The sequence below is a fragment of the Fundulus heteroclitus genome, chromosome 18 (genome assembly GCF_011125445.2).
Source record: "Fundulus heteroclitus isolate FHET01 chromosome 18, MU-UCD_Fhet_4.1, whole genome shotgun sequence".
NCBI lineage: Eukaryota > Metazoa > Chordata > Actinopteri > Cyprinodontiformes > Fundulidae > Fundulus > Fundulus heteroclitus.
Genome location: NC_046378.1, coordinates 21,045,907 through 21,073,344, shown reverse-complemented (window position 1 = coordinate 21,073,344; position 27,438 = coordinate 21,045,907). Strand labels below are relative to the sequence as shown.

The 27,438-nt window shown below is 39.4% G+C and overlaps 1 protein-coding gene across 6 annotated transcripts in view; it reads right to left on the bottom strand.

Annotated features, from left to right (window-relative positions):
- Positions 1 to 505: 505 nt before the first annotated feature.
- dock10 (dedicator of cytokinesis 10) overlaps positions 506 to 27,438 on the bottom strand; it is a 97,703-nt gene continuing 70,770 nt past the window's right edge. For 3 of the 6 annotated variants that reach the window (XM_012868045.3, XM_012868049.3, XM_012868046.3), the window contains exons 24-56: positions 27,254 to 27,372; positions 26,896 to 26,965; positions 26,015 to 26,128; positions 25,805 to 25,876; positions 25,557 to 25,703; positions 24,485 to 24,568; positions 24,275 to 24,371; positions 24,111 to 24,143; positions 22,784 to 22,962; positions 22,159 to 22,275; positions 21,489 to 21,606; positions 21,246 to 21,367; positions 19,965 to 20,079; positions 18,502 to 18,568; positions 18,059 to 18,106; positions 14,920 to 15,030; positions 14,400 to 14,509; positions 14,206 to 14,321; positions 11,788 to 11,925; positions 11,508 to 11,690; positions 11,314 to 11,424; positions 11,004 to 11,219; positions 9,665 to 9,722; positions 8,936 to 9,037; positions 8,095 to 8,201; positions 7,850 to 7,972; positions 7,496 to 7,609; positions 6,036 to 6,182; positions 4,956 to 5,166; positions 3,821 to 4,011; positions 3,645 to 3,745; positions 1,684 to 1,822; positions 506 to 1,315 (exon numbers count right to left, since the gene is read on the bottom strand). In XM_012868045.3, coding sequence (XP_012723499.2) covers positions 1,268 to 1,315; positions 1,684 to 1,822; positions 3,645 to 3,745; positions 3,821 to 4,011; positions 4,956 to 5,166; positions 6,036 to 6,182; positions 7,496 to 7,609; positions 7,850 to 7,972; positions 8,095 to 8,201; positions 8,936 to 9,037; positions 9,665 to 9,722; positions 11,004 to 11,219; positions 11,314 to 11,424; positions 11,508 to 11,690; positions 11,788 to 11,925; positions 14,206 to 14,321; positions 14,400 to 14,509; positions 14,920 to 15,030; positions 18,059 to 18,106; positions 18,502 to 18,568; positions 19,965 to 20,079; positions 21,246 to 21,367; positions 21,489 to 21,606; positions 22,159 to 22,275; positions 22,784 to 22,962; positions 24,111 to 24,143; positions 24,275 to 24,371; positions 24,485 to 24,568; positions 25,557 to 25,703; positions 25,805 to 25,876; positions 26,015 to 26,128; positions 26,896 to 26,965; positions 27,254 to 27,372 — 3,828 coding nt within the window. In that variant the 3' untranslated portion in view covers positions 506 to 1,267. The remainder of the gene's footprint in view (positions 1,316 to 1,683; positions 1,823 to 3,644; positions 3,746 to 3,820; positions 4,012 to 4,955; positions 5,167 to 6,035; positions 6,183 to 7,495; positions 7,610 to 7,849; positions 7,973 to 8,094; positions 8,202 to 8,935; positions 9,038 to 9,664; positions 9,723 to 11,003; positions 11,220 to 11,313; positions 11,425 to 11,507; positions 11,691 to 11,787; positions 11,926 to 14,205; positions 14,322 to 14,399; positions 14,510 to 14,919; positions 15,031 to 18,058; positions 18,107 to 18,501; positions 18,569 to 19,964; positions 20,080 to 21,245; positions 21,368 to 21,488; positions 21,607 to 22,158; positions 22,276 to 22,783; positions 22,963 to 24,110; positions 24,144 to 24,274; positions 24,372 to 24,484; positions 24,569 to 25,556; positions 25,704 to 25,804; positions 25,877 to 26,014; positions 26,129 to 26,895; positions 26,966 to 27,253; positions 27,373 to 27,438) is intronic. The other 3 variants (XM_021319287.2, XM_021319288.2, XM_021319286.2) reach the window with 3 other exon arrangements.

The window sequence follows — 27,438 nt, the reverse complement described above, 5'->3', positions numbered from 1 at the left end:
TCAAGACGGTGGTCTTGCTTTTTAAGACACAGCCTCCAAGAGGGCATAAAGGGATTCTAGTGAGTTCAAACAATATTAGAATAGGCTGCCACATGTGTGGCATTATTTGGCATAAGACATGGACTTAGTTTGAAAATCTTTATCTTATTTAACATGACTGGAATGCATGGTGCAGGGCCTTAGTCCTCGACGCGGCTGACTGGAGTTCAGTTCCCGGCGGAGGTCCTTTACCGCATGTCTTCTCCCCTTTCTCGAAAACTGCTTCCTGTCAGCCTACTTACTGCCGTAAAAAAAAAAAAAAAAAAAAAAAAAAAAAAAAAATCATGCTGTTTTAACGTCCAGATATATGTAAATACATGCTGAGGTAAATAAATTGGCACTCATATTTTGACATTAACAAATTTTTATTCAAATCTCATACATAAAACTTTTTTTTGTTTGTTTTAAATTCAGCTAAACAAATATTAATATACTGTGTATTTTATAAAAGGAGACATTTCAAACATTTTTTTTTTAAATAGCAATACTTCTTATTTACAATTCAAAAACATGAATAACTGTAACAATGGCATTTCAGTTATAAAAATGTTACAAAACATTTTTTTTGTTTGTTTTCTTTTTTGAAAATTGGCACGGCGATATCGGTTCAGGATGTTTAAAGGATACAAAGTAGCGATGTGGAGCTGCTCTACATTCAGACAGTAACTGGAGGTCAGTTTGCTACCTCAGATTCTTAAGACCTGTGGTCAAATCCCTTTTTTTATTTTTCACATTAGTCACCTTTAGATAGTTTGAAATATATTGGGATTCCATAGGTAGAGAAAAAAAATATAAAAACCGTGCATACGAAATGCACCCGAAACGCACCTCCAGCTCAGTGAGGTCACTGTACTCTAAAAGGTAAGGGAGTTTTGGAGGAAAGGTGCATGTGTGTGTGAGCAAATAAGCTGTATGCTTGTCAGTTTATAATGAATCAACTGGCTGGGCCGGAGGATCTGTACCAAACCAAAACAAATAGTAGCTGTCAGCCCAGGAGCCTGGCCTCTTTTGTAGACAGTCTAAACTCAACAGTGGGACTAGAGACTACCACAACCACGGTCTACACACTTCTTCTCTTTTCTTTTCTCTAAAAAAAACTCCAGTCACAGTTCCACTAATCTGCTGTTCTATGCAGCAGAAAAACAAGTTTACAATCAAAAACAATCAGATGAGTAACGCTGAGGCATAGGACTGGCACAAGGAATTTCTGATTCTACAGGCTGTTCATTCAGTAGGTGCTGTGCCGCTCCGTTCCTGGTTGCCTTGTGTGAGGAATCTGGACAAGAGCAAGAACAGAAAGCTCGAGTTGGAATAAGGAAATCTGGGAATCAAGACAGCTGGATGCCCTATATGAACGGTGACATGGCAGAGCAGTTTTAGAAAGAGTGGATAGAGAAGAGGCACAGAAGGCAACAGGACCAATTTCAAGCTACAAAAGATGAAAAAGTTGGAAGAGAAGTACAAAAAGGTGCAGTTTAAACAAAGTCCATGGAATCCGAGACAATGCAGAATGTTTGATAAAATAATGAAGATGAAAAGATGCAGTGCAGATGCAATGCAAATAAAGAAGCCAAAGCCATTCAAAACAGGCACAAAATGGCAATCATCAGCACAGTTAGGCTATGTCTCATTGTTATGTGAGACCTGTTCATTCATGATGCCGGACAGCTCGATAAGCATGTCACGGTAGTGAGCCCTCATCTCCTCCTGGTACTCCAGCTGGTCCTCCTTGATGAGCCGCTCATTCACGTCCAAAGCCTGACCGCAGGCTTCTGCAAACTGCCTGCAGAGGACAATTCAAGAAGTAGATCATTTGTTAGCATGTGTTAGCATTTAGCTAATGATAATGCAAATTAGCATAGCTAGTAGTTACTGTTGGCTAACATGCTAGCTGATATTAAAACTGACTGCTGGGGGATTTGTACCTTTTGATCATAGAAAATAGACGTGCTAAAATGCTATTGATAGCAACATGTTGATGTTAGCATTTTCCAAATGAGTCATGCTTTTCCATGGTTTCATTGTTGCACATTTTTCTAGTTTCCTTACAGCCTTTAAAAGGTCAGTTTTTTTCCATTTCAAAATCCAAAACTTTTCCAAATTCAGGTACTGACTACACCAACATGAATATTTTTGCAATGTGCCAAAATGCCAAAGATGTCCAACACTAGGTGACCAATTTCCAGGGGCAGTCCAAGTAAAATTTTCCCCAGCAACGTCCCCAATTTCAGTGTTTTATGAATTAGATCAAAATGTTGTGCACAACCACAGCTGTTATGGTAGATGGTTGTGCTGGCATTCAGTGTTGCTAAGGGTCTGTCCCAATTCAGGGGCTACATCCTTCGAAGGACCCAGTCTACGTGGGCTGAGTCCTTCGTGGACCACGAAAAAGAGAAGACCGGAAGAGTTCGGCTTGTGAATTGGGACGACTCATGTTGCCTAGCAACTGAGACATTGCGAAGCAGCTGTGAAGCCAAACAATCGGAAGCCGAAGGTTAATCGCATTGTCTCCTCTAGAAATAACTGTACAAGGTCTTTATTTTTCTCTTTACATATTAATTATGGCTCAAAATTTTTCATTTGAAATGCTGCTTTACTATATTTTATTATATTCTCATTCATTAGTAAATCAAATGTTTAATTTTATGTTGGTATAGAAATATACTACTAAACAAAATTCACTGACGATACACAGTTTTTGAATGTGAAGTTGGATATTTTAGTGGGAGAAAACGAGTGAACTGTAAGGCTCAATCTGACCTCAGCTGGGGATTGTCTTGAAGGCATTCTGCCAATACTGCAAGTGTGAAATCCGTGTTTACCATGCCGTTTTAATTCAATATGCAAATACAGGAAAGCACAAGAAAACATCCAAATTTTCTTCCATGAGGCTAAGAAACATGGGCTCATGGTTTTCACTAAAACACGACAACACAAAACAAAGATATGAGCTAAAAATGCACTTTTCTTTTGATTCGAGTTCAAAAGTATAAGTTATTAAAATGTTTATGTTAAAAGTATTTAGCATAATTTTACTGTTGCTTATGTATAATGCCACAATAAATATACAAGTGAACATTGTTTTACAATGTGGTGGGTTGTGGGTTTTGTTGGTGGCAATACTGCTGGTGTTAGCGTTACAGAGTACAGAGAAGAAGAGACCATCCTGACACAATTTTTATTTTTCATTTACAAGCTGGAAGTCTCCCTGGATTTGATTTGAGAAATCTGGTCACCTTATCACACCCTTTTGGTGGAGATGCAACAGACCACTTAATATTATGTCTAAATGAAAAAAATTGCTGTATAAAATATTTCTGACAGTAAAATGATTTTTATTGTATTTTGTTAAGCTTCAACAAAGAAAGTGACTAATCAGCCACCGTACTCTCACATTTACGTTTTCACCGCTGAAAATACTGTTCCTGGATAGGTATTATGATCTGCAGATAAGGTTTGTTATTAATAACAACATGCTAATACTAGCATGTTTGCTAAGGTTAGCATTCGCAAAATAGTCATGCGTTTCCATTGTTTTATAGTTACAATTCAAGGTTCTTATTTCTAATACATTTTTAATATAAACAGAGAAAGGACACTCTTACCTGAAGATCTCCTTTAAAAGTTTGACCTGGTTGTCAGGATATTTCTTTGCATTCTTCTCTTCCAAAAATGCTCTGGCATAAGCCATGGGTCCTGCATTAACCTGTAGATGGACAGTCAGCAGCTATAAAACCGGATATCTAACCCCATGTAATTGCATTTTTGGAAGCTCGTTCACCTTGACACTGACGCTGCCCTGGAGTTTTAGCTGCAGACGGATCATGTCCACCTCCTCCATGTTGCAGAGCTGGTTGAGCTCAGAGACTTTACGTGACATCTCATCTATGGCAACTTCGATTGGATTCATCTCTGTGCTTTGCTGCTCCACCACCTGGATACGCTTCTTCAGATAGGGAAAGCTGGAACTTGCTGCAAAGATGCAAAAGGGTCACATCAACTTTAGCCAAATGTGCCAAAACGAACAGTGAGTCAATGTAGGCATGTAAGTAAATGTGACAACTTTTGTGTGATTTGTCCTTTGAGTTCCCACGGAAGACCTTTTGGAGAAGAAAATGTAATAGAAGTTAGAAGTTTAATTTTAGGTTTTACTAAATATCTTTCATTTAGATTTTAGGCTTTAAAGTTTTTTAATTCAATGTATGCTGTTGGGACTAGATATTGATGAGCGTAAAAGTTGTCATAATGCCTAGGAAAGAATGATGAGAATTTGCAATGCGATAGTAGGTGCTGGTGGTAGCCTTTTGTGTCATTAGTTTTACCATCAGTGAAAAACAGTAAATCAAGCATGCTCATGTAGGCTGTTAAGCATCTGACCCTTATAAAATGGTCCTGTTCTTTGCAAAGGCTTCTCAATTCAATTCAATTTTATTTATATAGCACCAATTCATAAAACATGTCATCTCCAGGCACTTTCCAAAGTCAAATTCAATCAGATTATACAGATTAGATCAGATTATACAGATTGGTCAAAAAGTTTCCCATCTAAGGAAACCCAGTAAATTGCAACAAGTCTTGACAAGCAGCATTCACTCCCCCTGAAAGAGCGTAGAGCCACAGGGAGAGTCGTCTGCATTGTTGATGGCTTTGCAGCAATCCCTCATACTGAGCAAGCATTAAGCGACAGTGGAGAGGAAAACTCCCCTTTCTCTGAATCATAATATATATTTGAGGCATCTGAGCTGTAAAAAAATGTAAATCTTAAAAAGAAAATACTCATTCAAAACGACGTGATGGCAAACATTAGCAAAACAAAATATGTCCAAAGACTTATGAACAGTAAGTTCTGATGATGCCTGTTTAGAACAATGTGGTCAAAATAAAGAAGACAGGCAAAGGGGTAAACAAATACTAACTGGTCAGAATGGTGCGTCTTTTGCATTGCTCCTCCACGTCGCCGTGTTTCTTTCCTGACAGAGTGAAGGGCGTCTCAAACACAAAGCGGTTGATGTTGTGATGTCGCTCGAAATCCGTCCTTTTGTCTTGCTGCTCTTTCTCGTCAAAGTGGGGCACTACGTATGTCACCTGAATGTAGGCGTACTTGGGGTCCAGGTCTTTAGGATTTACCTGTATTCAATGAAAGTTAGGCGAAACATTTGAAAATTTGTGAACATATAGACACCTTTGAGTTTACTTGCAAAACTGGAAAAGGAATGTAAATACAATAGCAAAACATTAACATTTTTTAATCACAGCAGCATAATTTGCCAATGATAGGTTTTAGAAAATTGCACCATTATTTTGAGCCTAGAGCTGGGCAATATATTGAGATTTTTAAAAAGGATATAAAACAAGACTATATGTTTTATATCTAGATGGTCTGTCTATGTTGCGTATAATAATTATACTTTTATGTATTCCAGGAGGTTATTTTTTAGCCGTTTCTCATATTTTTAAACTGTTTGTTTAAAAATGTGCCTGTGAAAGCTTTAATTCATAGATGCCTCTTTCTAATTACTTTCAGAAAAGAAAAACATACTGAGTAAATATCATATAACGGCTTTCAACCTAGAAATATCAGGATAGAATTTTTGGTTCCTATAGCCCAGACCTATTTGAGCTTATTTATTAAGTTGGGGAAATTACCATTGCTGCATTTAAAAAGCCCACCACCATTACTTTGCACAACTGTCTTTGGTAATAGGACAGCTCTTATTCTTCTTTTGGTAACACTAGGGATTTTGGGGGAAAACTTGCTTTTGTTTACCCTCTGAATACAAGTTATAAAGTTAAAGACCGTATTCTTAAAATTAGTGGGAGATTATGCTACAGAAAAACAAGATTTATATGAAGCCACTTTACAAATCTTTTAAAGGGGTCCACACAGTAGCTGAGGGCGCTCTAGTGTCTTGATAACATTCACATCTAGATATCATCCACATCTAATAATACAAAGCACACAAGTTGTTCTTTAAATTTTTACATTTTATCATTACCTTGTTGGAATCCTGGATCATCTTGACATTATCAGCACCAAACTTGTCAGAGTAGAGTTTGAGCAATCTCTGGGAGATTTCTGACAAGCCCGTCAGCTTCGGCTCTTTATAGATAAACTCCTTGCTCTCTTCCTCCTCAAAGAAGCCCTAAAATCACACGTATAAATAAATAATTAATCAACTATAACTAAATCTCGTCGCCATCTTCAGTCAGACTTTGAGCTTCTGGCAACAGATTTCTTGAGTCATGGGTGCTGCAAGTAAACACATGATAGCAAACATTGTGATTGTGTTAAAGCACGTCTCTCTGCATTAAAACTTCGTCTGTGTTAAGTTTTGAATGGAAGAGCAGATATTTCTAAAGCAACACTTGGATCAAATGTCAAGGGTGAGTAAGGTTCATTAAATTGGATCTTCCAGCAGAAAATAGGTGTCTGATATCAACCTGTCTTATAGTGCATTCCATTTGTCCTCGGTAGTCGGGATACACGACCTCCGAGTCGGAAATTTTATCTGGAACGGCCCCTAAAGTCGGTATTATGAGTCAGAAAGTCGGTGCAACAGGATGGTACCCGACATTGGCATTCATGATGGCTGCTACTCGCAGCAATATTGAGTAAAACCTCATATTTTGACTGTTTGTGGCAGCAAAATGTCATTTGTACAGGTGCTACCTTTCAGAGTTCATCAGCCGGGATGTTTCAGCTCTATTTATTTGCACAAAATACCGCCTGGAACAGTGTTATTGTCATTGTTATGGTTTTAACAACAGTGCGAGTGTCCATGTTTTTTTCTACTGTCCGACGATGGGAAACTGGAACGCAAAAAGGAGGAGATGACATAATCTGTGACTCGTGAATTCAGACCACCGAGGCAAAAGGAACACACCATTATTTTTTTAAGGAAACAATAACTTCATTATCAGCCGTTATGGGGAGCAAGGTGGACGAAAACAAGCATCACACAACATTTCACTGGGTAAAGCAGCAGATGTTATTGGTAAAAGGACAGGAGAGGTAAGAAAGGTTAGCATAGTGGAAATAGAAAATTAAACAGCATCCAAAACTTACCGCAATCTTGATTTAAAATATGATAAAAAGGAAAGAAAAGAGCAAACAGAGAAATTAAGGATACTGACTGTAGAGATATTTTAATCTTTCTGACGTTGTCTAAACAGACTGTACCTAGAGCCCAGAGTTTAAAATGCTGTTGATGCCAAGGTAAAGGAAATTTAACACTTGTGTGTTACTTTTATCATTTGTTAATGATAATGTTTTTTTTTTTTTACCTAAATCACAATAATTGTATCTCTGCTAGGAAGTTTCAGTTTCAGAAGCTGGGGTCCCATTTGAATCTTGTGGAATAATAACCATACTGTGCCAGCATCAAGTATGTTAACTCTGTGTATATTAAAATGGTAAGAAGGTGTGTGCTTTCATCATACATTAATTGCCACTCACTTGTCCATAAAAAGCCACACGGTAATAGCGTCCAAAGAGCCGTTTTTCTGAGTTCACTACCTCCGTCACCTTCAGATACGAGCGATGGATGTCATAGTAGAGCTCAGACAGCCTCTGTGGACACACAGAATAAAACAAACTTAGATAGAAAGAGTTCAGTTTATTCATATGGCACAAATTCATAACAAACATCATTCCAAGGAACTTTACAATCATATGTTTCAAAATAAGATGCAATCCGATTCATTCCAATCCAAGTATATAGTCCAGTTCATATCAAATTTTGTACGATCAAAATCAGTCCAGCACAATACATTCAAACTATTAAAATCACAAAACAATTTCAACATTTACCTTAAAGTCTCTCCTCTTCTCAAAGACAGCAATCACAGGTTTGTTAATGTCTGCAATAAGCTCATATCGCTCGGATTTCCACAGATAGTCCACACACAGCTCCAGCTGCTCCACCAAAGTGTCCTAAAAATGACAAAGGCAGAGCAAAATCCAATTAATTTTATTTCCTAAACTACCATCATCCATAAACAATCAAGCTAAGTGTACAGATTTTATGTCATTTTTTTGATTGAGAGAACACCGACCTCAGTGTATGGTGTATCTTGTGTACCAGTGTCTTCCTTCATGGCACCTTCCTCCTTAACATTGGGGCTAATGCACATAAATGCCGCCCAGCCCATGGAGAATGATGCTAGAATATTGAACAGGTGAAACTGACATTAGGGAACGCAACCTTAAAATATATACAGACCTGCAGATTTTCCAAAAAGGTCCCACAGTATTAGTGTTGGGGGTGTAGTCAGTTTGAAACATACAGGGCTTTGCAAAAGTGTTCAAAGCCCTTGAATATTTTTTTACATTTTGTCTTGGTAAAAACAACAAACTTTAATGTGTTTTATCGGGATCTTATGTGACAGATCAATATGAAGTAATGCATGACCGTGAAGTGGGAGGAAAATTATGCATAATTTCTCTACATCCAATCAGACAGAAGTGATCTAGTGATCACACCTTTCAGATATTTCTCATTTCAAGACTATGAAAACAATGCATCTTTTTTCCTTCACTTTACAATTATGCTCTACTTTAAGTTGCTCTATCACATAAAATCCTTATAAAACAAGTTGAAGTTTGTGGTTGTAAAAAGGGTCACATGGTTAAACACATGCACAATCTTGCATCACGATACAAGACCGTTTTGTAATCAGGCATCCTTCTTTGCTACCTTGGACAAAATTAGAAGCATTCAGTGTGATTGTGATTAAAAACAGATTTTTGTGACATATCTCATCAAGCAAAACTGGTGTAAACCATACCAGACGAAATAGTTTAAGTCCTGCTCCTCTTTCTGTATCAACACTGTTGAATGAAGTGTGAGAACGTCCCCCCCCTCCACCCAGCAGGCCCCCAGGCGCACACACTCACTGTCTTGATCTCGGGAGGAAGTTAGTAAGGAGCTACAGTTAAAGACAGGACTTTCTTCAGAGGACACACTGGACATCCCGGGTTTGTCAGCTCTCCAGTAGCCTGTTTGGCGGGAGGGGAGGAGGAGCAGCAGGTTTATAAAAATGCGCGTCCACTTGTTTTCATCTTTTACGCTCGAGGACGAGGCCAACAAAGCGGCAAAGCAACGGTGGCTACAGGGTCAGATAGTGAGGCGCGTGCAGATGCATGGCAGGCACAAAGGACAAGGCGCATGCTTTATATGTGGATGCCAGGACAAAAAGAGCAAGCAGACACAAAGAAGTGCATGGAAACATACAGAGATCAAACTCTTTTTCTACAAGAAATCTGAAAAGGCTGCTTTTTTTAAGAACTAAAGATCTTCACTACAACAGTGCAGTGAAGTAAATCAGCCTCACTCTCCATTAAAAAATCTCCAAACACACCTGCGCTTTGCAACTACACACATATTCCACTGTTTCCAACCATTTTAGGAAGAAATGAAGCCTGCAAGTTTCAATGATCGCGTTAGATATGAACAACAGCACTCGGATAAAAAAAATTGGAAGCTTTAAGTACGCTGAAAGAACGTATCTTATAAGCAGAGATGCACAGAGATACGCAGAGATGTTTGTGCACACAATTACACTGACAAACCATGCTGCAAACCAAAGCTCGTCCAGTTTAAGCAGAACCAGGGTTTGGACTAACCTCTCCTCTTCAGCGATTCAGCAATCAGGGCGGAGATGTGGATGTAGCACATAGCAGCCTAAGAAGAAAACGCATTATTAAATGCAATTTCCAGGTAAAATGGGTTATTGTTTATATGACACTTTTCAATCTCAAGGCAGGTGAGACTATAAAACATTCAAAAACATTATTGAAAATAGATACCATAGCAACATAACAATTGAGTGAAATAGATAAATGACATAAAATTAGCCCACCTTTCTAACTAAGGGCTATCAACAAAAACATTTTGAGTAAGAGCAAGAGATCAGTTTTCTGGAGACTATGGCTGTATATCAAGATAAGGTTTAAATTTTCATAGCATAAGCTTTCTGCTTTAAGTTGAACCACCACTCTCATGGTGTGATGACGTTGAGTTAAAACATCCCTGTTTCACGGTTTTAACATTAAAATGTGAAATCAAAAGGCAATTATTCCTACAACTACAAAAAAAAAGTAAAATCGTCACAGTTGTTTTAAACCATTAATTTAACGGTATTTTTATTTTGACGGATAGACTTAAGAAGAAATGTAAGCAATTGCTAAATTAAGTAGCAATTTTAAGTGCTTACTGTGAAAACCATGTCTGCCTCTTGTAGTTCTGTTCTGTTGATTAGTTGAGGTATACACCCGGGTAGCGGCTGCATTCAGCTGCTTTGCGAACACGTGGCTTTTAAAGCAGTTTTTAACAGTAATGGGTGATGCTCCATTAGTTTCAGCACTGTGGTTGCCAGCTGTGAATGTTTAGCGTGGGGCAGGGCTGTGTTATAGACTCAATACTTTCAGAAAACTTTGGTCAATCCAGCAATTTCTCATTCATCTCACTTAGCTTAATTTAAACAACATAAATATGACTGAAAGCTTTAGTGGTCTCAAATTGTAACTTTAAAAAATTTAGTGGATATTGGACCGAGACAAGACCAAGGCTTTGAAAATGGTCTGCAGTACCGTAACACTACTAAATGCATTGTTACAGTATATTAAAAAAGATGTGCCAATCTAGAATATCCGTGACTACAGAGTTAGGTAAGACACGGTCATAATACTAATGTAGACCACGTAATGCTGATGAAATTTAGGTTGATATGTTGCTGCCTTTCAAAGCTACTGAGGTTGCAAGAATTTACATGGCACTGATTTTAATGAAGCATTGGATTGGAGGTCCGTTTTGACACGCCTATTCCTAAATATCTTAAATCTGTGTAAATCAGGTGAATAAAAAAAACAACAACAACAACATTCTGATCTGAACATCCTTACTTAAAAAGTACTCGACAAGTTACTGAGGTGGGATCCCCCAAAGAAATGTAAGATGCCTGACCTCGGACAAATCCCCGTTGCGGACGTGAACCTTGGCCATGCTCTCCAGCCAGGTGCGTCGCAGCTCAGGCGTACTGGCGTAGGAGTTCGCCAGACTGTACTGCAGGTCCACCAACATTTCTGGATCTTTCTCGTGCTCTTTCATTTGGGCCGTGGCCATCAGGACTGTCCTGATCCGTTTAGTCAAGTCCTTCACCTCAGCAGGGAATGATGTGTTCTGAAGGAACACAAAGAATATTCCTTACCTTTAACTTTTAGGGATCAGTCTCAAAATCATATGAACACAGCAGAAATCCTAAAGCTGCTTTTACCTTGAGTGGCACATCTCCGTTGGCAAAGTTGTTAATGATGGCCAAGGACTGTTGAAACCTCGAGCCTCCGATTCCAGCATCTGCGATCAGCTGGCTCACTGCTTTGATAACCTGCAGTAGACACAAAGGCTCAGTGTGGCTAAAAAAATAAAAACGTCTTGTACTTACACTACCGTAAATCCAGTATAACTGACCTGCAGATGTGAGCGAACAATGGATTTGCCTTTTGTAAACTCAAAGTTTTGCCTCATGAAGAAATAGAGCAGTGCAGCTGCCTCCGTTTGGGTGGAGCTGGAGCGATGGTTACAGCACTTGAGGATCTCGTAGCACAGACAGCCACACAGGTCTGCCTTACCCTGGAAGAATGCACTGGGGAACTGCGGAACGAAAGCAGGATCAGATCGACCGTCACAGGAGGAAAGCAACAGGGCCTTCAAATAAGCTCTGTGTGTGCTTAAATGGGGGTAGCTGTACCTTTTGCACAAAGAGCCTGAGTGCAGCAAAGACATGGCGCAGGGTCGCAGTTGACTGGTTGATGTGAAAGAAGAGCAAGTAGGTGTCCAGCACCTTCTTCATCAGTGTGTTCTGCCCTTCATCCAGCAGCAACTGCTTCTATATGAATTATAATAAGAGGCACAATGGAGAAATGCATGCTATTGTGGCAGTTGCACCTGAAAACATGAAACAGTAGTATCACCAAACCTTAAGGATGTTATTTTAGCTCGTTTATTTTGTGGAGAATGCCTTCACGTGGGGCACAAAAGCACTTGATTCAACAACAAGGAATTATGGATTTGTTGGAAAGAAAAATTAAATGCAACTTTTCAGATCAAATATAAGAACAAAACTGAAGTGCAACCAAAAAACTATAAATTTGTACACATTAAAGATAGATAATCAGCACTTTGGTAGTTAACCAGATCTATCGGGCTCCAAGTCAAAAAAAGTATTGCCCTAATTGTTGAATCATGAGTAACCACATTTATTTTAGTTCAATTTTTGTAACCACAACCCAGCCTGGTATTGCTGCCAGATTTGTATAGACTCAAGACACCACTTAGATAGAACTTTAAAGAACAAATAATAAACAAGCCCATTTAAACCCGTCAGTCTAGAAAAGGTTACAAAGCCATTTCTCAGGCTTTGTAACTCCAATGAGCCACTACGTGAGCTACAATCTACAAATAGAGCAAACATGAAAAAGGGAAGGACCTTCTCAGAGAGGACAGCCTACCATGATTAGCCCAAGAGCACCTCAAACAGTCAGAAGAAGAGGTCACACGAGAACCCAGACAACCTCTAAAGCACAGCAGGCCTCATTTGTCCCAGTTAATGTCAATGTTCAGGATTTAACAGGGAAGAGACTTGGAAAATGGTGTCCATGGCAGAACTCCAAGGCCAAAAGCACTGATGAACAAACGGACCTGAGGGCCTGTCTTAAATTTGCAAAAGAAAAAAAACCTTACAATGCCGACGACTTTAGTGAAAACAAAAATCTTTGGACTGACAAGACAAAAGTGGCACTTTTTTGAAGGTTTGTGTCTCAGTACACGTAGTGAGAAGCTAGTACAGCATTTCAGAAAAACAACGTCATACCGACAGTCAAACATAAAGGCAGTGTGACAGTCTGGGGCTGCTTTTGCTTTTTCAGGACCAGGTAGACAGCAAGTGAGGGCACCATAAATTCTGCTCCTCAGCAGAAAATCCTGAAAGAAGTACATCCATAATTTTGTTATCTTAAGCTTAAGCTCACTTGAGGTACGTAGCAAGACAGTGATCCAACGCTCACCGGCTAGACCTCGATTGAGATACTGCAGCATGGCTTTAAACCGGCCGTTCATGCTCAAAAACCCTTCAGGATGGCTAAATAAACCAATTCTGTGAAGAACAGTGGGGCAAACATCCTTAGCTGTGATGTTAGAGATTTAGTGTTAGTTATTGCTGGATGGGGATGTTAGCCACTGACGTTGGCACAGCCTGTTATTAGGTTTAGGAGGCAATAATTTTCACATAGATCCAGGTATGGCAAATAACTCCATGGTGTATTTTCTCTTATCATCTTTGCATGACATTAAGATTCAATGATCTGGAGACTTTAAGTGAGGCAAAAACAGAGTAAATTTGAATATGGTCCAAAAACGTTTTTGCAGCACTGTACTTTCATCTGATGGGATGATTTCAATCTGTAGCTGTGCATTTACTGTTGAGGTTAATGGAAATGACCCAGGTGATCTGTAATTTCTCCCCAAACGGTGACTCCTCATTGAATAGTTCTTCTATGAAAAATCCCTGATTGGTTCAGATTGCCCCACCATGGTCTTGTTTTCATTATGTGAATTATGGCTTCTCACCTAGGTTTTCCAAGTTTGAAGAAAAATCTGAACGCCTTCATTTTTTTAGTCCTGATTCTTAAACTTTAATTTCTTATTTGGTCTACTTATATGTTTATCCTTTATATCCTTTTCTTTTGGTACAGGCTTAATATAACCTCGTGATGACAGCTAATGAAGGATGTGAAAACAAAACAGTCACAAAACAGGGGTGAACCTTTAAAGCACAAAAGCACACTGTCAAAATAGCTTTTCTTGCCACCAGGTGGCAGTAAAGTATAAGCTAATATCCTGTTGAATCACCGCCCAATAATATACGCCACAATGCTTCCTGGATTCAACACAACTATTGATTTGCTTTAGTCTGGAGACTTGCAAGAACAATTTTAATTTTTTCATAAATTATTTTCTTTAATAAAGGATATACAACGACATGCTAGAACATTCCAAGATTTCACTTCACCTGCCAACGACGGCCTCAGAGTCAATTTAGACTGTTGCCCCCAAACAGCGGACTAATAAGACTTGTTTTGTAGTTTTGCTTGCACAGCATGAAATATACCTTATGATGGTGAACAAAGAGCTCCAGCACATCCAGCACGGTGAGAGCCACCTCTGTGGACAGGTTAGCCTCGATGTCTGTGGGACTCAGCGTGTCACCGTCCTGAATGCTCCCATCTAGAAACAGAATCGAACATGAAATATCATTTCAATCCACCAAAAGCAGCAGCTTAATCATCGCAGCCCGTGTCTGACCTGCTTCCATCATCTGCAGCAGCTTTGGGTTCATGAGGGCATTCTTGCTCCTGATTATCGGCATGGTTTGGGAGCGAGCGTGCCGGTGGCCTTCCCCTCCAGAGGCCATCCTGTGGACAGTAGCAAGCGTGCACATGTTTTAGAAATGATACCACTGAGGTTACAGGATTCAACCTATAGAGCATTAGAAAATGATATTTACTATCAACACATGGGAGTCCGGATAGACACAAAACACAATATGTATGACGCGGGGCATGCTCATAACACCGTTACAATCTGTGGCATGGAAACACAGTGATATAGAAACAATGAATATACCTTAAAACAAAAATGCGTTTTTCTGATTCTATCTATTTGTACGTTTTGTCTGTTTCCTGCTATTAAAGCCAACCAGACATCATTATGATCAAGAGCACTTTGAGTAACCAAAGACTCAGCATCTTTGCTTTATCTCATTATCATCATCATCATCATCTTCATCGTCGTCGTCGTCATGGCTGAGGTGGAGGGTGATTACCATTGTGGGAAGAGGCTTGAGGGTTGAGAGGACTGGGAGGGGTTGTTAGAGCCCTTCAGGGTGCCATTGGCCTGGGTTGCCTGGGCCAGCTTTACTGCCGCTGCTAGCTTCCTGTTCACAAGCCAACCACATCAGAGCTAACGTTAGTTACCTTAGTTAAAGCATCCATCATTTAGCAGTCAGTTATCCTAACTGTGAGTGGCAAGCTAATAGCTGCCATTGCATGCCTATAAAAGCACGTTATGTAAATGCTTTGCACCTCAGGGACTTTTTAGCTCTTGTGTGGCCTTGCATAGATAGGAAAAGCAGCGGGCTCACCATTTTTCTTCCAGCAAAGCAAAATTAAATGCAAATAAAAGCATTCCAGATCTGAAAGGTCAGCCAGATGGTAAATTAAATATTGTTTTATTTCACTGTTAATATGATGCTATGGAATTTTGGTGGTGAGCAAGGAGTTAGAGTTAGCCTTAATGCAATACAAATATTAGCCCTGGAATATATGGATCTGATCATGCTGAGTCTCAACAGTCAGATACCTGCTCTCAGCGTAGGTTTGTCTAGGTAAACGGTTGGTGACAAAAAAAAAAAAAAGGATATGGAAATGTTACAGATGGAGTGCAGCCAATCACAAAGCAGAGTGGAGGTTACATGCAGCATTGGTAATAAGAAGGTACATAACTACGCCATCAAAATGGGTGAAACAATCGAGTGAACTTATAAAAGTGCAGTACATCAATACATGTGCAGCAAAAGTGATGGTCCATAGACAACATTAGCATGCACAAAGCTGGGGGAGGGAAACACATGCAATATGATGAAGGTTACGGTACATTGTTAGACAGGGACACGCTTTACTTTTAACGTCTCATGTAGTATACATAGTGAAAGTGCACAGTTAGGATAATGGTATTGCACTCTGGAATTAAACTAAACTGTTTGTGAGGGTCTAACTGTGCATTGTGCAACTTTTTTTTTGTCCAACAAAGATGCTGACAAATAACTTGTTAGCTTCAGTGCTATTATTGTAACGATGTAGCATTCTTTGTGTAAGGTGAAGTCAGATTTCCAGAGTCCTAAGTTGAACAAGAACACCACCTGAAGTCAGAATTTTGGCAAAATGTCAAGATTTTCTGAGCTGCTCTAGGTTCATGATCCAATATCAATGCCCCACATATAAACATGTAGCAAGAAGAAATTATTTTCTAACACTTCTGACCGTTTATCATTACACCAGTGACACATAGTGCGGTATAATATGATTGTTTAGCGGTTGACTGCACAACATGCAAAGAAATAGGCCTACAATGTTATCAGCCTTTATGGATGGGAGTAAGCACCCCAGCTAAGGGCAAATCCTGCTGCTTTTCCAATGTTCAAAACAAACGTGTTCAACTCAAGTGTGACTTTAATCCCAGACTCAATTTTTGACTTCTTAGACAAACGGACCAGAACGTAAATAACGCAGCTGAAATCAAATCATCACTTCCTGTTGATGATAGCGTTCCCATGTGGCACAGCTTGCTACCACAGCAAATTAGAAAATGATTGAAGTTAGAAATGAGCCGTTGCTTCGGCAGTTTTAGGATTTATCATTGTGGCAGATAATTACCGTGCTGTTTTCATTATTGATGTCAATAAAGATGTTGGTTTAAAATTGCTATTTTATAAGCGAAATGATTAAAGATGCACTAAGAAATTCTCTGTTGACCAGAATCAGATCATTTTCAGCTCAATCCGCCTTATCCAGTGATAGAGTGTTTGGAACGTTTAAATTTTTTTCCATCAGCACCAGAGGTGAATAAGCACCAACAGGTCATGGTAAAAAGAACACTGTGCTCGGGGAAAGTTGTTACTGAGTAAAGAAGGCTCAAAGTTAGTAGTTTATAGTATTTATAAGGTGTTTGATATAAAGTTTGGTGTATACTGACTTGTACTAAGCTATTTTAAAGGGAAGTGTACTTTCTAGGAATTGTCAAGTCACGTCTCAGGGTCATACAGGTTGAGCGACAGCCAAGAGAGCGAGACTTAAGCCGAAAACAGAAAGGCTGAATAGAGCATAAGAAAGTTGCTCTATTTTACTTTTCCAACCTCTATCTGTTATGGAGCAGGTCGGATTTAGAAAGGTTGACAACCTTTTGGAAACCTCAGAGCTAAGGATCAACATTTTTAAAGGAATACAAATGGAGACTGCTGTTTCAGTAATGCCAGCCAATGCTAAATGTGCCAATGGCTGAGAGATGCTTAAAAAAATTCCACTTCAAAATCCTTTTGTCCATTTTAAAGTGTTAGTAAAACCCTGTTTTACAGTGATTTTTCCTTGTTCTGGCTGGCTACACACTGCTCACTTACTGTATTTCATCCAAGCTGACCTACAAGTGGTGTCCACATTGACTCAGCCAGGCGCTCAGAAGGAGAGGCACCGGTACACAGGACTGAGTCTGTGAATCCCCCCATGGCCTGGTATTACAGATGAATGTTAAGTAGTTAGCTCAGCCGCGACCGAGAGCGTTTATCAGGCTCCCAGCTATCCATATTCAGCTAAAGCCTCCGCATACAGAAAATCAGCGCGTTCATTCAGACTTTTTTTTTGTCGGCTTACATCTCTGAGTCCTACTGCTGTGAAGGAAAAAAAGACGGCTAATTTAATTAGCTGCGAGAACCCAAAAGATGGAAAGGTCTTGCAGTGCCAGTGGCTCAGCTCCAACAAGAGCAGACACTCACATGATATCAACCCCCACCCTGAGCTTGCCAAGTCCTACAGTGCAAAATCCAGCAGTGATTCTTTCCTCACAGCACGATCCAGGAGTTTCACCTCCCCCCTTCTTTCCTTTTTATTCCCCCCCTTATCCATCCTCCTCTCTTGAAGCTCATCCACGAGCATGCACACGCATGCAGAGCACATATTAGTATTTCCGCCTGACTGCGTTTGATTAATTTATTTGCATGTGCGCCAACGCATCTGAATATGGTTGCATTTATGCATGTGAGCAACCATGATTATATGAATTATGCATCAGGTGGTGAGGGTGTACAAACTCTCGGCTGCAGCAGGTATAGATGGGTTGTTCATATCTGTAGCTTTATAGTGAAAGCACATGAACAGCATTATATAAGAAGAAAGTGAAAGACCTGGACATACCTGGCTATGTGGCGCTTTCCCAGGAACCTGAAGTGCTGAAGACAAAGCCTAAAGAAAAAAAAAAACATTGCAAATGTCTTGAGTAAGACTGTGTTTCAAAAGAAAGTTAAAAGGGGAAAGGAGAGCATATGACATCAACTTCTGCAGTACTAGAACCAGTCTGGATGCTGACACAAACAAGAACCACAGAAAGTTAATTTAAAGCACTCCTCTGTGGATTGGGACCTCAAACTAAAATTAAAGTATGTTTTTCTTCTCTTGCTCTTGCTGTGTCATTACTTTCATCTGTTCCCTTCTGGCCATCTTCCCTTTTCTGCTGATTTGCCTTTCCCCGCCCCTGGCTGTCTCAGATTTCTTTCACATCGCCTGCAGGCGACTTCTATAATCAGCCAAGTGGTACAACTCCCTCAAACAAACAAAGACGAGAAAATAAAGGCTCTTACTCCAGGATGTTAAAGAAGTCTGAGATCTCCTGGTGAATGGCCCTGTGCCAGTAAGACACGAGCACATCTGGAAACAGTGAACAAAAGGGATCAAGTCACAAAGATCTCGGATTGGTTAAGTGTTTCTTGCAAACCCAACATTCAAACTCAATTATTCATGCAGCTAAGGAGACAACTGAGAAAATATCAATGAGAAAATGTCACACCACTTAAATTCGTTATATCAAATGGTTTTGCCACTGTTGCATTCCAAAAATAAAAGAAAACAATAGCCAATAAATATGCATATTTGACAGATTTGAAATGATTCACTGTGACACACTTCTTGGTCCCAAGGTCAAAATGGCAAATCATGTGTGTAAGATTTGCAAGGTTAATAGTTGACGTGAAACAGTTTAACACATTTTATTTTCTATAAACACAGATTAGAAAGTCAGCGAATGTCTGTTCCCTACATATTTTAGCTGTAGCTGAATTTGGAAGTATTTGGAAGTATCTGCTAGATTTTAATTATCTAAAATCTATGTAATTTCCACACTTATTTCCCTGCTATTTTAGAATATAACCAATATGAAATCATTCAATCCATGTCAATGAAATTTTAATCCCAAAGAGAAATAAACTAAAAATAAACTATCTGAACTATTTAATGTTTTGATTTTGGTGGCATGTGTTAAAGACACTTCCACGCTGATGGCAGGACCCAAGGTTTCCCTGAAGATCATTGGCTGAAGCATCACACCGTCTCCGCTTACTTGCTTTCTTCTCATCTTGGTACCATGTATTCCTCTGACAAACATGCTACGCTGGTCAAGTCTTCCATGTATAAAAACATGAATTATCAGACCAGGCCACATTTTTCCATTTTTCTATAATCCAGTTCTGGTAATCACACGCCCCAGATCCCTGACTGGTCTGCAACTTTGCGACTCCTGAGAAAGTGACCCACAATGCATTGTGCATTCTCACACCTTTCTATCATCTGATGACTCAGACCAGGCTTCTCTCCCCACACGCATTAAATAATATTGGCTGACCATGACCCTGCCTCCAGTTCTTCACTGTTTCTTCCTCCAGTTTTGATAGGTACTGATGATCTGCCACGGTCTTCAAGCCATCACAACTTATCCCCCGTTCAAATTGTTCAAATCCTTATACTTGCCCATTTCTCCTGCTTCTAACCAACCAATTCTGGTTACACAGTGTTTATTTGCTACCTAACAGATCCCATTCAGTAACGGGGTGTAGAGATAATAAGGGACAGTCACTTCCCCTGTCAGTGGTCATAATGTGACGTTTCATGTGTGCAAACCTGGACTGTGTTGGAAATACAACAGACCAGGGTTATAAAAAAAAAGCAAAGATTCCTGAAAATAAGTTTTGAAAAATAAACAGCCAAATCAGCTTTGGTTGAAACACATTCTGAGCCTCAAGAATTTATTTTAGGATAACAAAGTTCTTACCTTCAGATATGGTTTTCATGATGTGTAAAAAGCACATGAGAAGACTTCGGGTTTCTGCCTGATCCAGCTTGTCACAGCGAGAACCGTAACCAATAAGAGACTGGGGACGGGCAAACTAAAACCAAGACATTGAAAGAGAATGTCAGTCAAAAATTATCCATAAGGGCTGTGATGATAGACCTTCATATCACATCTTCGGTAGCTTTTGAGGGAAAACTTCAGGATATCAGACTGGTATTTTAACTAAAGATGCACAAGTCAATTGTCCGGAGTTCAAAATCAGACAACTTTCCCCTGATTGGTTCTGATCAGCAGGTAAAAATACTAAAAAGTCTAACCAAAACAAGAACTATTCATTGAATATTTAAAATCTAAGGACACACACCATGTTCAGTCTATAAAAACAACTAACGGTATCCAGTATGCTTTGTACGAGTTTTAGCTCATTAAACTACGGTAAAACATAAGGATACAACTTAAATCAAAGAATCTGCAACCCCCCCCCCCCAAAAAAAAAACATTTTTCCCAAAGAGGTTAAAACTTTCAAAATGAAAGTAGTCACCGACCACAAAAATGTAATTGTTCTGATTTATTACATATTGATTAAGTGCAAAAACTATTTTGCTGTGACATTTTCCATTTGTATCTGCTCAACTAGAAACTGACTGCAAAACATGTCAAATATACAAAGTAGTTTGATTTCTGTCGGAAAGGGATCCGTAAATCATTGCAGTTCTGAAACTTAAAAGTGGTCCCACGTGATAAAAACACAAACAAAAAAAGCAGAAACAAAATGTCCCTGTTTTTGTTTTCGTCGTTGACATTTTTTGTATGTGTTCTTGGTAACAAAAAGAGGATACGGGTCATTCTTTCTCCAAAAACTGCTTGCTTTATTTAGCCTATTTTATACATAGGTGTGCCCAAGTTTCATTTTGAGTAAAGGTTGCTGGAAGTTTTATGGCCTTATTTAAAGCAAATTGAAAGCAAAAGATGAGGGTAATAAAAAGCTGAACAGTGTATGCTTTCCCTTTAAGGAAGAATTTAAATCATCTAAGCATAAACCCGTATTAGTATTTCACATCTTTAATAGTTTAAAACTAGTCTCCTTTTTTAATATTTCATTATAAATAACTATTTATTTTAGAATTAATTATGAGAGACTCTGGAGAAAAATGCCTAAATTACAACATTACTTAAATCACTTTAGCACCATAGCCAGATCTGCTTCTCATTTCATAAAACAAATTATGATGGCTATCTCGCATTATTTCCCCGCTCACCTTCTCACATCCATCCATCTTTTCACTGTTTCTGTCACTGTTGCTAGGGTTGGAGTCCACGCTGATCAGAGAACCTCGGGAGTCAGCCTGGTTACCCGTAGCAACTGCCAAGGATGAAAAAGCTGGTGCAGGGGAGGAGGAGCAGCAAGAGGATGGGCGGGGATCAGCATCATTGTCCAGAAATGTAGATTTCTGCAGAGCATAGGCTCTCAATTTAGACAGACACATATTGCACAGGGCTACCTGTAATCGAATTGAGGACTTCTTTGGAAAAGGAGGCATCCACAGAGTTTCCGTGGCGAGTCACGGGAATCACCCCTCCTGCCACTCCTCCACTCACGCTTACGTCATCTCGAGACCCCTGCAAGGCGGGCAGGGAGAGAAGCAAAGAGAAAAAGATCAAATGCTTTTTCATCCCATAGTGCTTTATGATACTGAGTCGCTTCTAGGCTGCTATTGACTGCAACATGACGTTTTCAATAAGTCTGTTTAGTTCAGTCAAGGCCTCTAAAGACAAGAACCTGTCCTATATGTTAAATAAACCAGAAAAAAACATTGAAAATACAGCATACACAATAAACAATTATGTTAAACTAAAATAACTTTTTCTCAACTTCCAAACCCTGGACAGATAGCTAAAAACTACATATAAATAATACAGTTCGATTGGAGTAAAACATTTGATATTTGACAATAAACTTCAAAAGTGTACAGAAGATAGTGATGCCCTTATTTGTACAATCACTGGGCTTTCTGTAGTAAATTCAGAACAGATCATTTAAGGACAAAAGCTGCATGTCCGTTAGAGAGAGCAACTTCTACTGTCACTGGTCCTGTTTGCAGCTATACTTCTCCAAACACAGCAAGTTAGGTTTCCCAGGAATCGGAAGAAACATCAGTCTCTCTGACTTACTTGGTCACTGGACGTGAAGTATAAGGGGAAGAGGTCCCTGAGGAAGAATCGAGGCATGTTGTCTAAAATCAGTCCATACAGAGGCAGGTAGAGGGATGCGATCCTCGCCTGCTTCTCCTGGAAAACCAGCAGACGAAAACAATAACCAGTGCGTACAGACAATCAATTTTAATTTTCAATGTTTAGCCCATTTTTTTAATATTAACATGTCTAACTGATTTTTCCACCGCTGTTATGGGCTTTCGAAAAGGAAACCAAAAAGAAAACCCCAGCAAATGACGTTGAAACCACCACCTTCCCATTTTCCACTGTATTTCCTGTGGCACATTAGGTTTTGACTCAGACCTCCAGAGACTGTCTGTGTCCTGACTACACCCCTGCCGTTTGTTGTGGTTGGCACTGCTTATCCGAGGGCAGATTACAGACTTAATCTGATCTAGATACTTCCCAGCATTCATTAAGAAATCCAGACCGTTGGTTGCAGCTGTTATGAGGAATTACATGTCTCTTTGTGTGCCAGTTTATGTGTGTGTTTGCATGGATGAGTCACACTGGAAAGAGTTTTGCTTTGTGCCCATGACTCATTTTCATGCCTTTTGGTTTTCTTCCAACCATCTGCATCTACCTTGGTGGCATAGCGGGAATCCAAAGAGTGCTTGGCCATTAAGGTCTTCAAAGTAGCCAAGGCTAGATGTCTCAGATCCTGCTCATCCTGAAGAGCCAATCCCAGTTCTCGAAGCAGCAGTCCAGTGAGGAAGTGCTTCCTGCAGAACTCTCCGGTCAGGTTGTACTCAGGCACTGAAACTACACCAAGATGGGAACACAAATCGTAAAAAGAAATGCACATACAACTTCTGACAATGTTTGATTTAGTTAACTTGAGAAACAATTATCAGTGTTGGAACTGATAACAGAGTTGTTTTCGGATCACACATTTGGGCTGAGGCCACCAATTCATCCACTGAAGAAGACTTAGTGGTTGCAGGACATGGTCTGGATGACTATTTCAGATTTTTAAGCGTGCAGCCAAAAAAATTTAATTTAGCAATCTCGTGAAATCAGAGATTGTATTTGGGTGAAGCATATTGGCAGTGGACAATATGCTGCTCAGGATGGCAGCGTTTAGCGATATGATGGTTAAAAAAAAAAATCTAGCAATCTATTGATCATTATTGAAAACGTATGTTGTTCATTTTAAAGTTTACTGTCTCCTCATAGCCAACAGTAGGCAGAGTAGCCAAAAATTGTACGTCAGTAAGAGCAGCATTACAAATCATGTAATCAGACAGCCAAAAATAAAATGTAAATAGCAAAATGTGCAAATTCTGCCATTTTCAAATCTTAAAATAGGTTATCATTTATATTTTACTTATTTACAGAATAACAGCTTAAGATATCAGTACACAAATGTGCACATTAAATCTTTTTTTTACATCATAGATTGTTTAAAACCAATACCTACTATACATAATGCGTGTACGTTTGGGCAGTGCAACTACTTCTATATTGTGTACTTTACATTCGCTTGTCCTCCAAGTAGCACACCAGGCTCAGTAGACAGAAAATAACATTAGAACAAGGTACCTAATCCTCCATGTAAGCCTCACTTCAACATAAACTGTGTGGGTAGGGGTCTGTGCATGTTTGGTTAAAAGCTCCTTAGGCAACCAGAGGTGAATAGAGAAGCCAGGTAAAAGTAGCGCTATTTCAAAATAATAGCACCTAAACAGAGGTAAAAAAAACTATGGTAAAGTAAAACCACCCTTATAAATACATATTACTTTAGTAAATATAAAGTCCAGCATCAGAGAATATTGTTACCATCGTTAAATTCAGAAATTGGATTAGATCTGCGAGCTAAAACCCATCTAAATCTGGTGATGCCGAGCAAAGAACAATGAGAAGACTGACAGGACATACAGCAGTACAAAGGAATGAGTTGAATTATTTACCATGAGTGCTTTGCAGCTCTGGGGATGTATGATCTGACATGGTCAAATACAACGATAAAGAAAATGGCACAAAGAGAAGGACAGATGGACATGTTAATAAACGGATGAGAATGAGATCTACTCAATGCGTGATTCTACCCACATAGACACAAGCGGCCTCTTACCGGTGATGCGAGCAGAAGGGAGGGGCAGACTGAGAGGGATATAGTGCTCATGGTTGCACACCTCCCTCAGAAACTCAAACTTTAGCTCACAGAGGACCTATCGGTCACACAGGAAGAGAAGGAAAGGTTGCATTTCCAGTAGTTACAGTGGTCACAAACATTATTAAGTTATTTCCATAAACACATTTGTGTTGATACAATTTTTGTTACCTTGCTGTCCATAGAGGTTATCATATTTATGTAGTTGCTTATCAGTTTAAATGTGAAGCCTCTGTCCATCAGTGTAAAACAGCGCTGCAAACAGGACAGGACAGTCAAATCAGAGACTCTGTCAAAGGTTATTATGCCACCTGTATAAAGAATTTGATAATCAAGGGTCAGGGATGCACCGAGAAATGAGCTGGTGACCGGAACCAGGCAATTTTTTAGTTTGATCTGCCATGACCAGAGACCCGCTGGTTGGAAACTCAAATATATTGTTTTTTTCCCCAATCAGTGAGCAAACATACTAAGCACAACCATGTGGTCATCGGGACTCTCAATGCGTTACTGAAGAAAGACAACCTAAAGTTAACTTGTTTCTTTATCTGTAAATTATTTCAAATAAAGTCAGGGGAAGCACAGAGATGTAAGGATCTATTTAACTGCTTTTCTAAGAGAAGCAGTGACATGTCTGAGATTCATTCAGGCTGTGAGGGAGCAAGACTTTCATCGGACAACAGGAATGCCGAATGGAGTATATATTTTATCCTTTCAAAATCTCAACCAGTCTGCCATGAAACATACCGGATTGAGGAATGTTGGCAGCAATTTGGAAATCTCAGAATTGAGCTAATGGTCTATGTTTTTTTAGAGACTGTTACTGTTTTTATGATGCTAGCTGCACTAGCAATGCTAATATCTAATATCAGATGATAAAGCCAGTTTAAGTCCATGTAATCATCATATTTTTTGCATTAAAATATTAGCAAAACCCAGTTTTCACAGCAAGTACTCTTACACAGAACATGTTACGTCATTCCTGTCGCTGAAATTACTAATTATTCACCATTCACAGCAGGAAGAAGAGAAAGAAATATTTTCAGCAAACATATTCTGTAAGAGAAATTGGAATTTGCTTAGACCAGTATGAACAGGTCAAAGCATTACCACACATTTCTGGGGAGGACCAAACTTTGTCCACAGCATGTAGGCCTACTGATTGCTTCAAAACCAAAAAGCAGTAAGATATTCACAGCAGTGGCATATGTTTCCATTTTTCTATACTATACTGTACACTCACCTTGACAAAAGATGCCACAGCTGAGTTGGCACTGCGGGTTTCTTCTGGCATTTCTTTGTACTTCCAAAAAATGTGTTCAGACACCGTCTCCACCAGTGTCTCTACGCGGCTCAGGTAGGACGAGGGGAAACGTTGGGGCCTCGGGAGCTGCGACACAGCAGTAAGCAACAATCAAATGAACCTGAATATATAGTCATACCTGAGGGCTTAAAGTCAAGTTGACGGTGCTGCCAATGGTGACAATTTACCTTGAGTTTGTCAGAGTCAACCAAATGATGGGCCATGGACTTGACAATGAGGTCAAAGAAGAACCAGGAGAACTGAAACCATGAAAATGTCAACCTAAATCATTCTCTAATCAATATTTAATTTAAGAATATAGCTATACCGATTACCTCCCCAACATTTGTGCCAAGAACAACCAACAAATGATTTCCTTTGAATAAAAAGAGACAAACCCTGAGAACATTCCTGACTGCTGCCTGCTCATTGCTCTTCAGATCAAAGGTCATCCCCTTAGCCAGCTCTTCGTGAACTGTTCTGAATCCATGATCCTCCGACTTAAACACATACTGCAATTAAAAAAATAAATAAATAAACTCAGGTTATAGGTGTGCTTCCGGCTGGGCTGCAGATGTTTGCAAAAAAAAAAAAAAAAACTCAAAGGGAGATAGGTTCTATTTTTTTTCTATCTCACACGGTAGTAGCCAGTTCAGTGAAGACATTGACATTTTAAGAAATGTTCACAAAATAATAGATATCAAACATGGAAAAACATGGCACAATTAAAGAGTTTTTAATACAAAATTTAAAAAAAAATGTTGCCCATTTTAAATTGGGAGGTAATATACAACAAAAGCAAATACTATAATAATCATTGTAACCTCTCACAGACTCGCTCAGCAGTTTAAATTGGACACCACTTCATCATGCCAGTCTGTTACTATGGCAACCTCAGTTTCATTAGCGCTGCTGGTCACCTCCTCGTCCCTCCCAGCACTCCCTCTCTGCTGCTGCCTCTTCAGACTCTGCAGTTTTCCTGCTCTGTGGCCAACATGAAGTGGGTATCGTGCTTCCTCTCCCCCCCCCCCCAGCTCTTTTGTTTAATTTTCGCTCTGATTTTCCCGTCATAAACAGATATGCCATGTGTTTCTCACTTAGAGCGATAAATGTGCTTAAACTGTGTCGCCCTCTTCTCTTCGTTTCCCTCTTCATGTGTACGTGTGTGTTTGTTTAAAAAAAAAAGCTGCTCGAACACATACATATAAACATCAAAAAACATGTCAATACCCCCAGTTTCCCACACAACACACTCACACATTCATCCTTTACAGCTTACCTTAATATAAGACTGCAGGTAATGATCCAGATTTTCCTCATGACACTTGCCAACGACATGAACCAACACTCTTTGGAAACAGAGTAACAACTAAAAGTTAATATTCTTTTAAATTAGCCACATAATAATCTACCTATTTGATACACTCTTTGCTTTTCTTCTTGGCAATAATTATAGGGGGGGTGGGTTATCTTTATATTATCCAATATAACGGTGAACTATCAACAGTTACAGTGGCAAGATGGTGTATGATTTTTTTTTTCTTCTTCGTTGTTAGTGCAAGGCTTTTACACTATTTCCACTAAATCAACACCAACGCCTCCAAGGCCTGTAAGGACCCTGCAGTTCCACTGTTTACCTGGTGGTGACAGTAGTGACCTCATCGTTGTCATTCTGAGTCAGAACCTTGAACAGCTGGTTGAAAAGAACAGGCAGAAACCGAACAATCACTGGGATTCTCTCCATGCTGAGGAGACCCTGCAGATGTGTAAGGTGGGAATAGTGAAAAAAAATAATAATAATAATGAGGTTAGGTAGTAAAAA